Below are 17,021 nucleotides of genomic sequence, written 5' to 3' on the forward strand. Positions count from 1 at the left end.
ACGAATATGTAGCGAGGAAGCAAGTTGATAATTGATGACAAATGAACTCTTTTCTGCTCTCCATCATAAATACACACACACACATACATACATACATACATACATACATACATACATACATATATATATATATATATATATATATATATATATATATATATATATATATACATACATACATACATACATACATACATACATATGCACATACATACATACTTATTGCAGAAAAATATTACTGAGGTTTAAAGTTTAATGATTTTCACCTAATCAGAAAACAGGATTTAGAAGCTGGCATTTTCTGCATGATAGTCGTCTATCACCAAATGAAAGCAAAATCATTATCCAAGGAGGAATTTTTATTAAACAAATGAAAACAAAGCGTTACGATGACCAAAGTTGTAAGAACTTCTGAAGTTTTTTTGTTTGCTTTTAAACTTTAATTCAGTATTAAGATTTGCAGAATTTAGATTATTATTTCTTAAAGTAAATTGACAAGGTTTTTGCGTTCTGATAGTATGCTTGGATTTTCACAGTAGCAGGTTTCAGATTTTTTATTTTCAGGCAAGTTGACAAGAACAGTAGCTGAATTGCAGGCTTTATTTTTATTTTGCATGAATTTTGAGTAACAAACTAACTTTGCCCTAACAAGGACAGGTGGCTCCTTCTGCTTTACAGTGGATGCATTGGTTATTTTTGCATTTAAAAATTTTTTATATTAACCATGGCTTTACTATTCATATGATCAGATTCTCTTACTATATAGTTGATATATTCTCATACCTCTTCTTGCTAGCTCTTACTATTCATAGATATAGCTCATCTATTTCTCGATTTTATAATAAAATTAGTAAGGAGGTTTTTATAACGGTTGAACTTTCAAGTCTGTGTGGTGTCCATGTTACCTTCAAGAGGAATCATTAACTCAACTAGATTTACTACTTTCTTTCACACCATATGATAATATCCAGTGTCTTTGTAACTGGAATGGGAAAAAGCCCTTGGCACCCTGGTAAATCTGCAGCCATCTCCCAATAGCCTTTCTGTTTTTCATCACTCAGAAAGTTTCTTCTTCAAACAGATCTGCTATCCTGAACGCATGAAGGTAATGAAATCTTTGGCTGGTTTCTCCAGTGGGTTTTTTTTTTTTTTTGCCACTGTTGAGAGCAATTTGGTTCTTTATAGCAGTGAAGAGGAACTTAAGGACCAGATACTGTCTCCATGTATATCTATTCAGTGCCATTGAATAATTACAATTTGTACAGTTAAATATTGTCTTGAATATTTCCCCTTTTGTTAACTCATTTCCAGCAATTACAAATTTCCACCTCCAACAACAGCCACTGAAGAGAAACATATTGAAGAGATCAAAAACCATGAAAAGCAGGTTTGTTTAATCTTTGATTTATCATCAAAAAACTCCATCATTGTTGGGGGTTTTTTGGTGAGAGGAAACTAGGTAGTTATCCACAAGTTGGAAACCAGGATCGTGTATTTACAACAGCATGGACACCTAAATTCTAAAAGCGACTGAAAACTAGTTGGTGATATTAAACTAACAGCTGGCTAGCAGGGAGCTATCTGGACTCCAACAGTCTGTTGTGGAATAGTTTTTATAGCTGGATGCCCTTCCTAACGCCAACCACTTAATAATGCGCTGGGTGCTTTTTACATGTCTTCATCACAGGTGCATTTACACTGCAGTGGCACTGGTACCTGCAAAGGATAAGCCTGTATGTTTGGAAGACAGTCATTTTACTTAGCTTGATGTGTCTTATCAAATACAGCAAATCGTCACATCTTCCAGTCTCTTGTCATTTCCTCAGTGTAGCCCAGCATCGGATGATCCTTGCTAAATTAAAATAAAATTAAAACAAATTTTTCATGTGTATATTCGCAGTAATTATGTTAGCAATACTAATACAGTAACCAAGGAAGATAAATCTAATAAGATCCAAGTTATCTTTTTTTGAAGGATTAGTGAACAGAAATAGAGAGAGAGAGAGATAGGGGACTCACTGCCAATTACATAAGTGTATTCTAACATGTGTTATAATGTTGTTACAGCTCTATGAAAAAGAGAAACATGAGATACTTGAATTTGAGTCTCATTTAGCTGCTGCTACCAGTAAAATTACTATCACAGAGTCAAACAGTTTGCTGCTATCTCAGCTCACCACTATGGATGTCTCGTAAGTTCCACATTTCAATTTTTATTCCTCTGTTCTTTTGTACTTTTCTTTGTTTCATTTATTTATTCGTGTCTATTGATTCCTTCAAGTGTTCGTTCCCTTCTTAATTATCCTCTTTCTTCCTTCCTTCCATTTTTGATTCGTCCCATCATTGGATTCATTCTTTTATCGATATGTTACTTAATTTTAAATACTTTTATATCCCAATCGATGAACAGTAATGCCATTGATTATAGGTTTTCAGTGTGCCAACCACTAGTTCATTTGTATTTCTGTGAAGTGGGTGGCATTTGGAAGGCCCTTCCAGCTGTAAAAACCAGGCCAAAACTGACCTTGCCGGTGCTCATGCCACATAAAAAGCACTCAGTCCACTCTGTCGGGTGGTTGGTGTTAAGAAGGGCATCTAGCTGTAAAAACCATGTCAAAACAGTCACAGAAGCCTGATGTAGTCTTCTGCTTGACTGGCTGGTTCCTGTCATGCTGTCCCACCTGTGCCAGCATGGAAGACGGACATTAAACGATGATGATGATGATAAATAACAAGAGAAGGGCTGTATTACATGTGAGACAAATATCACAAGTGACTTCATTCAGAAAGCATTTCTCTTTCTCTTTTGGGCTTTCTTGCTAATGTTTACATCCTTTGCTGATATACATCAGTGAAGGATACACAATGTGCATTTAAACAATATATGTAACTAACTGAATTACCTGGTAATACCTGGAAAAGCAGGGGTCATTTCCAGTTCCCATTTCCATTGCACTGTTTCATGTCTTATTCCATTCCCTGTTCAGTTCCTGTTTTAGTTCTGCTCTCATTCCTATCCCCAATCCTATGTCAATATATAAATTTTAGTATGAGTCAGGTGTAATTAAGCCACAAAAGTAGAGAGACAGACAGTTACAGGATGTGACACACACACACACAAATTTACAAATGTACATACAGGTAATCACAAGTTTAAAATAGTGTACAGTAGACATGTGTATGTATATATATGTGTGTCTGTGTGTGAGTGTTTCTTTGTGAGGGACAGCAGAAAAGCCACCTACCCCCTCTCTCCTGAAAGCTACGTGTTCCTCACACCCACCTTTTTGTGTGTGTGTGTGTGTGTGTGTGTGTGTGTGCTTATGTACTTACGAAAGTATATATGCAGCATCACATGTATATGACAGCTATAGTAACGTTATCATCCCATTCCCACTGTTGTTCTTTACAGAGGATCTTTACGTAAACCTCCTTCTACTGTCATTGAGCAGCTCGTGACTTTGAACCAGAATCTGAAAATTGGTCAGCGGTTGTGCCGAAGTCGTAACCCAGACTTCCTGCTCGACATAATTCAACGTCAGGTAAATAATATCAGAACAGTGTTTTTATTTTGACTTCTACATTATGTTTCCATGTGTCTTTTAAATTTTAAATTGTTTTGACAGCGGTATAATTTTAAATATTCTATATATAGACTGGGAACTGGGTTTTTGTTTTTTTTTATATTGGACTATTGACCACACCTCCACCCTTGTTTCATTCATTACGTTCACCTGTACCCCATCTCCAACCATTTGCCATTCTACACTAATTCTAATGAACTCTTATTCCCCCACTTTTCGATTCTCTGACCACATTCTCTCTTGTACTAACCTTCTTGTATCCTGAGAGTATGCATAACATCTTATCACCACCATTGTCTACTTTCCAGCTACTTCTAAACCACACACGTATCCCTCCTGTACCTGTCCCCTCTATTACACGTTAGCCTCTCAACACCTGGTGTTGAGCCACTTCCCTCTCTACTACAACCTCACTCAGTCAAGGGGTCTTTTTCTTTGTTTGGAGGACGATTAGTTACTGGGCAACCCCATGTGTCATTGTCACAAAAGCAGCATCCTAAACAGCATTTGGTAAAGTAGTTGGCATTAGGAAGGGCATCCAACTGTAGAAACCATGCTGAAGTAGACATACTATATTTTTTAATGTTCTTTAATAACTGCTTAACAAATTCTGATGCAGGGTACTACACAATCTATGCCATGGCTGGCTGAGTTGGTAGAATCCAATGAAGGATCACTGGATGTTCTCCCAGTGCAATGTTTGTGTGAGTTTCTGCTTCACGATCCACAAGACTCTACAGAAGATGACGATGCAGATTTCGAAGCTGAGAAACAGAAAAAGCGGGTCAGTATTTAGTGTTTATAAGAATATACTTTTATTCTGTTTATATAGGTGCAAGTATGGTTGTATGATTAAGGAGTTTGCTTCACAGATTCATGGTTTAGTGGCACCTTGGCCAAGTGGATTTGGTAGATGGAAACTGTAGGAAGTTTATCATATATACAGTTGTGGCCAAAAGTTTGGAACATTTAAAAAAAATTAAAATTGTTATACCCAAGTACAATTCAATTCAAACATATACAATGTATATATTTGGGCATTTAATATAAAAATTCTAACTTACAGGTCTATGTTCCAAACTTTTGGCCACAACTGTAAATATATATGTATATGTATATATATATATATATATATATATATATATATATATATATATATATATATATATATGCACATACATATATATACATGAGAGAGAGTCAAAAATTATGCGTACTCTTGTTTTTTCAATGTATTTCCACAAAAGCAGAGGATAAACAAGTACATCATTTTTCTATATAGTCTCCTTCGATGCGCTTGGTCCAGCGGTCCACAAGCTTGTGTATTCCCTCCAAGAAGAAGGTTTTTGGTTGATTGTGCAATCATTTATGCATCGCTTCCTTTGCATCTTCATCCATAGGAAACCAACAACCTCGTAAATCATCTTTGAGTAGTCCAAAGATATGATAGTCAGAAGCGAGCAAGATCTAGGCTGTAGGCACGGTGTTCCAGCACCTCACAACCCAATTAGTTAATGGTTTCAATGGTCTGGGCATGTGTGGGCATGCATCGTCATACAACATAGAACTTTCTCCAACAATAGGCTTCGGCATTTGGTGCAAATTGTTGGCTTCAGTTTGTTGGCCAGCAAAGCACTGTATCTTGCACTGTTGATCGTAGACCCCTTTTCCAGGTAGTCTTCCAGTATAGGCCCTTTTGAGTCCCAAAAAAGGGTTAGCAACACCTTTCCCATGGAAGACTGAATCTTGAATTTCTTTGTCACTGGCGAGCCAGGATGTTTCCACTCCATACTCTGTCTTTTGGATTCTGCCTCATAATGATGGACCCACATTTCATCCCCTCTGACTATTCTGCTCAAAGTTTCCTCGCCCTCATTCTTGTAGCAATCGAGTAAACATTGGCAGACTTCAAGATGTTTGTGCTTGTGCTTTGCAGGAAGCCGTCTTAGCACCCATCTTGCACAGTCTCATCATGGATAATTTGATAGGCAGAACCATGATTAATCTGCAGAGAATGAGCTACTTCATTCATAACCCGCTGGTTCACCATTATCATCTCTACCTGGAAAAGGGGTGCAAGCTACATAATTTTGTGATCCTTCTTAAGAACTGAAAGCACTTTCATGAAAACCCATTCAAATTGTACCCCTCCCCCTTCACTTTTAAACAAATATAAAATATTCATTCCACCAGTAATCCAGTTCACTATATAGTAGCTGTGCTGATTCTGCCTATAAGAAAGGAACAAATAATACAATGTGGTTGTAGGTCATAACACCCGGGCAATGCCAGGATGCTTTGCTAATGTCCGTATACTTTCTGTTTTTCAGAAAATGAAGAAACAAGAACAGCTACTGGCCAAACTCCAAATGCTGGTGCACAGTCCATCAAGTGATAGCACCACCACTTTTGAAGTTATGGACTATTTTTTCAAGAGACTATCTTCCAGTCAAGCTTCAAGTCGAAGTCTGGCTATCAAGGTAGGTGTTGCTTCTCAAAGCAATAATGATATTGTTAAGTCAGGTAAGTTTAAACAGAAAACCTTCATTCAAATTCACCATTTTAACATCCAATTTTCTATGCTTCCATGGGCCAGATGGAATTTGTTGAAGCAGGTATTTCTACAGCCTTGATGGCCTTACATTGTTTTTTCACAAAAGATTGGAAACAAACAACATTGCATCCTATAGCCTGATAAGCTTTCATTTTCTGGTTATCTAATCCACTCATATAGCTGTTGTCAAATAGAAAACACTTGTCCATGGTTCCATGCCTTGGAATTGAACCCAATACCAGATGCTTAGGAAGCAAGCCTCTCAGCCATACATACACACAAATATATATGTCCATCAACAAGCAAACTTAGCTATCCTACGGTTGTAATGAAAGCTATGAGCTTCAGACCATTGACTGATAATATCCTGGAAAGACCACCTTCATTCTAGCATGATCTTCAAACGTTGGGCCTCATGGAGGCAATGACAAGTGACCAAGACCTTTGGTGGCATACTGTGCTTGAGAAGATCCGTCAAGCCGAGTGAAAGCATGATCTTGACTGATGCTGGTGTCACATGACAGGCATCCATACCAGTGTCATGTGAAAAGCACCCTTTGGACATTGGGCCTCACGGAGCCAATGCTAAGTGACCGAGACCGTTAGCAATATACCATGCTTGAGAAGACTTGTCAAGCAAAGTGAAATCATAGGTGTGGCTGATGCCGGTATCATGTAACTGGCACCCATGCTAGTGGTATATAAAAAGCACCCATTACACTCTTGGAGTGGCTGGTGTTAGGAAGAGTACCTGCCATAGAAACCATGTCAGATCAAATTGGAACCTGGTGCAGCTTCTTTGGCTTACCAGTTTCAGTTAAACAATCCAACCCATGCCTGCAAGGAAAGCAGAAACTAAATGAGGATGATTGATCATGATTAAATATAAAAAAACTGAAAATTTTTATTTCTCTAGTTTGTTACTTGGAATTTTTTTTGTTTGTTTGTTTGCTTATTTATTTGACTCATTATCTGATTCATTAACAGGGTCTGTCACTTGTTGTGTCGATGTCTCACATTCCTCCATCTGAGATTGAACCCATCAAAGTGGATGAACAAGAGGAACAGTTTCTGAAGTTGATTCCACAACATAAGTGGTTACTTCTCTATCTCCCTAGTTTGCCTTTGTTTGATTCTCTCCGAACCCAGGCCTGCTATGCAATTCGAAAGGTAAGTTTCCTTTTAGGGTGCATCTCATTTTGTTGAGCCCCACATACTTTTCTTTCCACTTGCTTGGTCCACTGCATTGGACTGGTCCAATCTTGTTCAATCAGTTTGTAGGTCTCATTTACCATTGTCCATCGTTTCTCAGTCCAGCACGAGGCCACGAAGTTGATTTTGGCCATGTACAGGTAGGTTACCATATTCTTTTCTTGTTTCAGTCATTTGACTACGGCTTTGCTGGAGCACTGCCTTAAAGGGTTTTAGTTGATGAAACCGCCCCCAAGACTTATTCTTTGTAAGCCTAATACTTATTCTATCAGTCTGTTTTGCCAGACCATTAAGTTACGGGGACATAAACACACCAGAATCGGTTGTCAAGCAATAGCGGGGAGACAGACAGACAGACACACAAATATATATATGTGTGTATGTATATATATATATATATATATATACATGGGAAGCTCCCAGCCCCTCAGGAATCACTGTAGAGATGCTTAAAATATCTGGCGGTGTAGGCTATAGTCTAGTCACCCGTATAGTCAACCAGGTGATACATGAAGGAATCATACCCAATGACAAGTGTAGCTGTACCATAGTCAACTGCTACAAAGGTAAAGGTGACACATTAGATAGGAATAATTGTAGAGGTATCAAATTTTTGGATCAGGTGATGAAAGTCATGGAGAGGGCCATAGCCCAACTAATCAGGGAGAGAGTTAGTTTAGGCAAGATGCAGTTTGGGTTTGTATCAGGGAAAAGCACCCTTGATACTATATTTCTGGTAAGACAACTGCAGCTGGATGCCCTTCCTAACACCGACCACTCAGTAGAATGGACTTAGTGCTTTTTACATGGCACAAGCACAAGCGAGGTCAGTTTTGGCAAGGTTTTTACAGCTGGATGCCCTTCCAAGCGCCAACCATTTTACAGTGTAGACTGGGTGCTTTTAAGTGGCACCTACACTTTATCAACACCACAAGAGTCAAAGCAAAATTTACCTCACTATGATTTGAACTCAAACCTCAGAGAGCTGGAATAAATAGCACAAAACATTCCATCTGATGCTCTACCAACTCTGTCAATTCAGTTTTATCTGTGAAGTATCAATATTGAAGCTACCTGTCACATTTTTACAATCAATATGTCCCTGCATTTTTAACTTACCATCACTTGACCACTCTACCATCAATCCTTGTTTTGAACTTGTTGACCTATGCTAATTCTGTATTTCCAGGCCTGTCGTGTTGAAACTGATCCAACTCTGGTCAGTGCGTATGTCATCTTCTTAGACCGTCATGTTAAAGATGTCAGTTTACAGAATTTAGATGACCTGGCATTTGTAAGTAATTGCTCTTCTTTCCCCTCCCCCCATATCTCTCTCTCTCTCTCTCTCTCTCTCTCTCTCTCTCTCTCTCTCTCTCTCTCTCTCTTTGTCTCTCTCTCCCTCTCTCTCTCTCTCTCTGAAACCCATCATGATCCTCTGATGCAAACTTTTCATTTTAAATTTATCTTAATTAAAACCTTCTATCAAAATTTTATGAAATTATGTTCCTAACATCATCTTGATGAAGACAGTTATTTTACTATATTTTTCTGTATTTTAAAAATGAATTGAAACAAAAGCAGAATATTCCAACAGAAATATTGGAACACAAAAGGGTCAAAGTTATAAATAATTTTTAATCATCTACACATAGAGGTAGAATGTTTATTCTCTATTGTTTTTGGGGTTTTTTTTCAGGTCTCCTCAATCCAGATTAGTGCATTTGATGTGGTTGATGTTTCAGCAACTGAATTTAGTCATTTATTTGTTAAGAAGTGTTTCTACAATAACAAAAAAAAAAATTTTAAAAAATAAATAAATAAAAAAAATTTTTAAATTAAAATAAAAAGTGTGGAAAATGATTGATGAAACCTGATTAAATTTTCGGCTGTATCTATTTCTGTTATACAAACACACCTCATGATTCCTGTGAAAAAATAGTATGGATGTCACAACTTTCAAATTGGTTAACATTTCCAAAAATCAGTAAATCTGATTCCTTAATGATTCCTTATTCATTTGATCACAAAAAGATTTCAGTTAGTTTATTTCTATTTTTGTTAGTTTATTTTAATACATGTATGAAAAAATTGCAGGTAACGTTGCAGCAGAAAGTTGCTTCGGAGATATTGGTGTGTTTAACTCTGCATTTTTGTACCTGTAGGAAGTTGCACAGCTGATTGTTGAACGCACAACTGTGATGAGTCATGTGGTGCCTCCTGAAAGCGACAGACCAGAACTGGCAAACCGAACGTTAACTGCAGTTCTCTCTCTTTATACCAAATATATTCGCAGAGCAAAAGAACCAGATAAAGATGCTTACGATTGGGTGAGAACACACAACAGACATCTTGTTTTCTTCGTCATTCTCTTCTTTATTATCGTTGTTTTATTCACCATCATCAGCTCTTCAGTTATTATCATTTCCACCATTATTATCATCATCATTCTGGTAGTTGGAAACTGTGCAGAAGCTTCTCATATAACACACGCACACATATACTTTGTGTGAGTTGATGAGAGATTAGAGGTATGGAGGAACAAGGATAGGTGTCCTGTTGTAGAGTAGATGCATGAATACTCCAATTGAAAAAGAAAAGATGGTTTACAGAGTAAGGTAAAGGGAGCAATAGTGAGAGATGATGGTGGTGGAGATGTGGAGACATGTCCTTAAGGAACATTGGGAGTGGTGAGAATAAGCAGGGTGATGCAGAGGTTTGAACAAGGTGGGGTGGGGGTGGATAAAGGTGACCAAGACAAATGATGGAATGGAATACAGGAGAGAGGCCGGGGTTGTGGTAGGTATGTGATGAGGGTGAGGTGCTAACGAGGGAGAACAACACAGGAGAGAGAAGGCACTGAAAGGAGGGGATTGGTGGGGGAAGATAATGGGAAATTGTAAATATATACACATATATATATAGTGCTTGAGAAGACCCGTCAAGCCAAGGGAGATTGTAGTCGTGGCCAATGCCAGTGTTGAGTAACTGGTCCATTAAAAACACCCCTTCAGATGTTGAGCGATATGCTGTGCTTTTGAAGACCTGTTGAGCCAAGTGAAATCATAGTCGTGGCTGATACCAGTGCCGTCTGACTGGCACCTGTGCTGCTGGCACATAAGATTTACCATTTGAGCATTGGGCCTCATGGAGGCAGAAATATGCAAGAATATAATTACCTCCTAACAGTTATTTTATATTTGTAGCTTCGGAGATTAACCCTTTAGCATTCAAACTGGCCATATTAGGCCCAAATATTTTACCTGTTTTGTGTTCAGACTAACTAAATCAGACCTCTTGCAACTACCCAGCAATGTCATTATAAAAGTAAGCAATCACATCCTTGAAATCTGAAAGCTATTTGAATGGATGAGCATTACATGTAAGGGAGTTATCGAAATGCTTAAAGGGTTAATGAAATAAGTACCAGGCAAATTACTGTGGTTGATATAATTGACTGAAATATTTTTAATGCTATGCTCCAACATGGCTACATTAAAATAGTCAGTAACAATTAAAAAATTATTAAAAAAATATCTTGGGGAATGAAGGGGACAGTGTACTTTGTGGTGTCTAGTCGCATGTTTATGATCTGCATTCAAATCCTGGTTGTTAATTATGCCGTTCGTTTGTCTGAAGACAATAAGTAGTAATTGTATTGCTTTAATCATCTACATACGTACAAATTTCTTTCTTTCTGGTAATATTAGCCCCAGGTCAGCCCTGATCCTGCAGCATTATGAGCCAAAGTATTCCTTGTATGAAGGGGAGGAGACATCCCCCCCTCCTTCCTTCCTTCTTTCGTTTCATCATAACCTCAATGCATGTTTCTGTAACTAATTGAATGTTTGTTTGCTTCCTCCAACAGTCTAACACTCAGGATCAAATCATACTTCAGTGGGAGTCTGGGGACTCGGCAACAATGCTTGTGCTGGTGGTACATGCCATGATAATTTTGCTGACATATGGGCCACCTAAAGGTATGGCCCTCCCTCTTTCTTTTTTCACTTCCTATTTACTGTTTTCATCTCAATAAGGCTTGGCTGTGTAGAGGCAGGGTTCTGTTTTTGTTACCACATGGTCTTGAGTTCGGTTGGGAAGCAATCATCTTACCAGAAAGCTATGCCTATATGTAAATTTAATGTAATTTACTATTAGTTTCAATCCTTTGATAATATAATGGTCAGACAAGCCTGTATTTTCAGCCAATAATTCAGCACAAAATATCTAGTTGTGTGTGTGTGTGTTTGTATAAATATAAGATTAAGCTAATCTGTTGCCATTTTGTTATCAGATGGAGAAACATATTACGAAGAATTACTCAAGATTTGGTTCCCTGAAGAAGGTAGCCCACCTAATGCCTTCCTCCTTGACACTTCAGAAGAGGCTCTTTTACTCCCAGACTGGTTGAAACTACGTATGATTAGGTCCAGCATCGAGAGACTTATTGATGCTGGTCAGTTGCTTCATCTTCACTTTGATGTTCTTAATGGTCATCTCTCATGCCATCTCCTCCTCTTCTCTATTATTTTTTTCCTATTTCTGCCTTTGTTTCTTTCTTTTTAGTTTTCATCCTCCTTTTTTTTTGTTTGTGTTTCCTCCTTTCTTTTCTTGTCTTTTCTTCCTACTCTCTTATCGCTTCTCTCCCTTTTCCTTTTGTCTCCTACTCTCTTTTGTATCTCCTCTTTCTTTTCTCCTTCATGTGTGTCTCTGTGTGTAAACATCAACATTTACCATCCTCTTTTTCTCTGTGTCTGCAGCGCTTCAAGACCTTGACCCTGCTCAGCTCTTCTTGTTTGTGCAATCATTTGGTATTCCTGTGTCCAGCATGACAAAACTGCTCAAGTATCTTGACCACGCTGTCAAGATGGATTGCTTGGTCCTTGATCAGGCCGGTGTTGACAAGTGTTACCTAGCGCAGCTCATTGATATCCAACACACTCGTGGTGCTGAGGGAGGTCATATATTTCTCAAGATGCTCAAAGAAAACAGTCCTTCCACAACTAATGAAGAAGGTCAGTCAATTCATGTACCTCTCTCTCTCTCTCTCCCCCCCTCTCCCCCTCCTCCTCTCTCCTGTTTTCCACAGTGACTCCATAAACTAGAAATGGGAAACTCCAAATAATGACAGTGAGACACCTCAGCTTTAAATAAAGAAGTAAAATTTATTACAAAATTAATGTTGACTGTACTCCGTCATAAGGAAACTCTATAAACATGTATTGAATATGTTTTCCTACCATTTGTAAACAAAACACCCACTCACACACTATATGTGTATATATTTAGCTGCACAAACTGGTGTGTCACTCCTTCACTACTCTGAGTTTCCCCACTTTTGTGCATTCATTTATTTCTGTTACTTGAACGAATGTATACAAGGGAGAAATTCAGAGAAACAGCAATGAATCATCATCACCCCGTCCATTTTTTTCATCTGCTCCCCCCATGGGTCGGATGGGGCTTCTTGAGGCAGTTTTCTATGGCTTGGTGCCCTTCTTGATGCCAACCCTTACTTCCAAGTAAAGTCCTTCATTCTGTGACTCCCCACATTGAAGCATTACCTGCTTAGTACCAATGCAGTGACATGCAGTGACAAACCTGCATGTGTGAGTGAATGCAGAAGACCTGCAAAAACTAGAAATGAAGTGAGCATGCTCCACTGGATGTGCAGTGTTAGTGTGAATAGACAGCAGAGTTCATGTGTGCTGAGAGGAAAACTGGGCACAAGGGGACTCATCATCATCATCGTAATGATGGAGTCATTAAAGCATCAGATAAAATGTATTGTAGTATTTCTTCTTAGTCTTTACATTCTGAGTTTAAATTTCACCAGGATCAATTTTGTTTTCATCCCCCTCCCCTCCCCGGCCAATAAAATAAAGTATCAATCAAGTACTTGATGGTGGGGGAAATTTAGTCAGCTGATTTCTTTCCAACTGTTCACTGGCATTGAATAGATATACATGGAGACACATATATCGTCACAAGGTGAGGGCACTTTGACTATCATCCTTTCAGGATCAATAAATGTAAGAATATGTGCTTTGCATGGACGTCTGTGTTTGTGTCATTTATTGCCTGGTAATTGTTTTGTTAATTTTATTATCTGGTGAACTGTTGTTGTTGTTTTTATTTTCATTGATCAGATGATTTTGCAATGGACTATGAAGAGTCTAAGTCATCAGAGTGGACTCCTCCACCAAAAACTGGTCAAGTATCACTTTCTACCGAGATTAAAGATATGGTAACATATCTGCAACAAGTTAGTATATAAACCTCTTATTTACCTCCTTTATTCAATCCTTTCTTCTTTTCTTTATCTTTTCTCTCTTTCTTTCTTCCTTTTCACTCTTTCTTTTTCTTTCCTTTCCTTCTTGCTTTCACCCTTTCTCTCTTCTCTGCCTTCCTTCCTTTTCTAATATTCCTTTTTGAGTTCACCATTACTTTAACAAACATTTGAACCACCTGGGTAGTTATTGCCTCAATGTACTTTGTGAGTTCAACTGAAAACAGTCTCTGTAGCCAGATTTATGCTGTGATTCAAACTTGGAACTTTTTGGTTTCCTAATATGAAAAGATGTAACCTGTAGTTTTTTCATGTCAGCAACAAACTGACCAAGGGTCTTGTAGTAATATTTGGAATCAGATCAAAGCAGCTTACAAATGTGTTGGTGTCAAGAGAAACCTAAGCAACGATGCTCAACAACTACATCTCATATTCTTTGACTGATGTCAGTAAAAATTCAAACAAATCCAAAATTGTTGATTGAAAATCAGTCATGCTTTGAGTACGTTGATTACAGCTTATAAAAAGAATAGCAAATAAGTAGTGGAAAAGAGTTGGACAAGCACTCAGACAGACTGGATTGTGTTAGTGGTCAGTCAGCTGATGATATTGACAAGTAAAGGCAATAGAAATTGATAGAGTCATAAGTGATGAAGCATGACTGCAAACAAAATGCTTTCTCTAACTGATTCCATTAGGGTCATTCCAGGGAATTTCAACTATCACAAAGGTTCTTAGATTTTCTTTAAATTTACACAATTTGTTAGTATCCACGAGAGGGGTAGTTTCTGAAAATTTCAGCTCTATTGCTGTTACCAGTTAGATTTTATGGCCATTGAAACACACTTGGAAGGTGTGTTTCTTTAATCCCCACTGCCTCGAATCTTTTAGAACTGATAAATCTGGACAATTGTCACATTTATGAAACACACTTTTCATTGAAGACATCACATACTACCAATTACATGATTTCGTTATAGTCAAGGGAATGACTGATAATATAAGTTTAACATTTTGGTGGTCTGTGCACCCACATGCATTGTGAGACCCAGATGAACCTACTGGAATGCACCGTGCTGGTCTTTCTCTTTTTGTTCTATTGGACTGACACATTTTGTATTTTTCTCTCTAAAATAGCAATAAATATATTATGATAAACTGACTTGGGATAATATTCTTTTCATCAACTCTTATTACGTATTGCTACAAGTTTGTTTTACAACCATTGCACATTTAATCTCTGGTAATCACAATCTAGTTCCAAAAGCAAGGCAGATTGGCACCGAAACAATTGTAAAACACAAAGTGCCACACCTGAATACTGGTGTAGCTTCTCCAGATCCACAATGGAAGTTTACCTTAGCAGCACTGCAATCTAATGAACCACTTATCCAATTGTACAGCACTGTTGCTACTGTTTAGAGAGGTAGGTTGTGCTTTGTTTGTGGTACCCCTTTACATCTCGGTTGACAGTGTCATTTGTGAGTTAAGTATCTTTTTAATGAACATAATATAGAGCTGATGAACTCAGGACTAGAAGATAGATTGCTGAGGGATCTATCTATTGATCGTTCTATCCCTGAAATGTGTATGACCATTTTAAATTCGGATCCTTTCTATCTTTCAACTTTTCATTTCCCTCTTACCCATTCTTCATTGATTAATATCCTTACATTTCGCTGTACTTTTGCCTCATCAACACCTCAATTGCCATTCTTTCCCTTTCTACTTCTCAACATCCTTTTTTTGGTTTTCGCTTTATTTCCATTTTTTTTTTTGCCATTTCTTCTGTCCCAACTTCACCGTGTCACTTACCACATAACCTTCTTCTGTAACTTACCCCACTTCTTACAAATGACCTTTCATTTCATTCTATTTTTAGCTATTCCTTTCAAGTCCTGTGAACAGTAACTCTTTGGCTGCTGGACAGTACCAAAAAATATTAAAGGTAATCTTTGTTTTTATAAATTTCCAAGAACTGGTGAGAACTTAATGATACCAGTTTCAGATTTTGGCACAGGGCTAGTAGTTTTTGAGGGGAAGGGAAGTTGGTTACATCAACCCCAGTATCTGACTGGTAATTATTTTATTGACCCTGAAAGGATGACAGGCAATGTCTCATTCTCAGCAGAATTTTCAGCTCAGAATAACATTTATTAATAAAAATGTATGATTCCCTTCATCCTTTTCCAAAATGAATAGAATCAATTTTGACAAGATGACAAATGCCACACAACTCTGAATTCAATAGCAACTTCCGTTGAACAGTATGCAATAAATAAATATATGGAATATATGGATAGTCACGGTTCTGTACATGTGTTTGTGAAGTAGAAAATCCAGCAAATATGGGGATAATCTGTCTCCACATCAGGTACACAACTGCTTCTTATCGAAATTGATTTAGCATTGTGTATCAAATGTTATAGGACAAAGAATGTACAATTGAGTTACAAACTGAGGAGAAGTAGTTAAAAAGTTTTTCAAACAGTCAATCACATGTCTTTGCTGCATTCTCAAAAAGAGGTGTGGTTTCTTTAATTCGTTAAGTTACTGTCCATAATTTATAGTTCCGTTTGTTCATTTGTTCAACAACCTCTTACCCTCTCTTTGGCTAAATGCAGTAAGCTGACGCCTCACTAAATTAGGTGGTCACACAAAATTATAAATTAAAATAAGATAAAATAAGAGGAAAAAAATCAGGGATATTTTGTAAACTAAAATAATTTAAAATAAATAGAAATGATTGAATAATAGTGAATAAAATACAATAATATGATGGGAACAAACAAAAATGTGTCACAAGATCCTTTAAAATGTTGAAAATATAGAAGAATAAGTTGTAAATTCATAAAATTGAAATAAAAGTACAAAAGCAAATTATTGTAAAAGTATGAACTTACATATCTCAGTACATTCATAGTTCTATATGTGCATACACACAGATACACATATCTAACCTCATGGGCACATAAGACCATTCATGTACACACATATATAAATTTGTGTGTGTTTATTGGGCATGTATTTAATTGTCCCCTCCTAAAATTATTAGATTTGTGCCAAAATTTGGAAGAAATATCATCATTATTTATTTGGGGTGGAGGAAGTTTGTGGAACCTTTTTACATGAATTTACATTAAAGATCTAAGACTCACCTTTTGTCATCATTTCCTTGGTATATTCGTGTTTTTGTTTAAATCTTTTTATATTTTGTAAATATTTACTTCATCTTTGTGGTATTTCTGTAAGTGACAGTTTCTCAATTTGTAACATTTTGTCACATTCTTCACATTCTCCATTTCTCCTCAGAGTTTGACATCTAGCAATGAAGTGGCATTAAATATCACAAAGGCCCTTAGCTTGGTAAGTAGTGAGTTCTTCT

At 37.3% G+C, this 17,021-nt stretch overlaps 1 protein-coding gene across 1 annotated transcript in view; it reads left to right on the plus strand.

Moving 5' to 3' along the window:
- LOC106880421 (integrator complex subunit 1) overlaps nt 1–17,021 on the plus strand; it is a 54,646-nt gene that overhangs the window by 18,960 nt on the left and 18,665 nt on the right. Inside the window, exons 18-31 of the mRNA XM_014930336.3 lie at nt 1,312–1,387; nt 2,068–2,192; nt 3,413–3,542; nt 4,204–4,368; nt 5,915–6,064; nt 7,126–7,308; nt 8,540–8,644; nt 9,513–9,677; nt 11,216–11,327; nt 11,642–11,803; nt 12,108–12,362; nt 13,497–13,612; nt 15,519–15,584; nt 16,949–17,002. Of these exons, the coding sequence (XP_014785822.2) occupies nt 1,312–1,387; nt 2,068–2,192; nt 3,413–3,542; nt 4,204–4,368; nt 5,915–6,064; nt 7,126–7,308; nt 8,540–8,644; nt 9,513–9,677; nt 11,216–11,327; nt 11,642–11,803; nt 12,108–12,362; nt 13,497–13,612; nt 15,519–15,584; nt 16,949–17,002 (1,864 nt within the window). The remainder of the gene's footprint in view (nt 1–1,311; nt 1,388–2,067; nt 2,193–3,412; nt 3,543–4,203; nt 4,369–5,914; nt 6,065–7,125; nt 7,309–8,539; nt 8,645–9,512; nt 9,678–11,215; nt 11,328–11,641; nt 11,804–12,107; nt 12,363–13,496; nt 13,613–15,518; nt 15,585–16,948; nt 17,003–17,021) is intronic.

Source organism: Octopus bimaculoides, chromosome 22 (genome assembly GCF_046866305.1).
Source record: "Octopus bimaculoides isolate indiv1 chromosome 22, ASM4686630v1, whole genome shotgun sequence".
In the NCBI taxonomy this organism is placed as follows: Eukaryota; Metazoa; Mollusca; class Cephalopoda; order Octopoda; family Octopodidae; genus Octopus; species Octopus bimaculoides.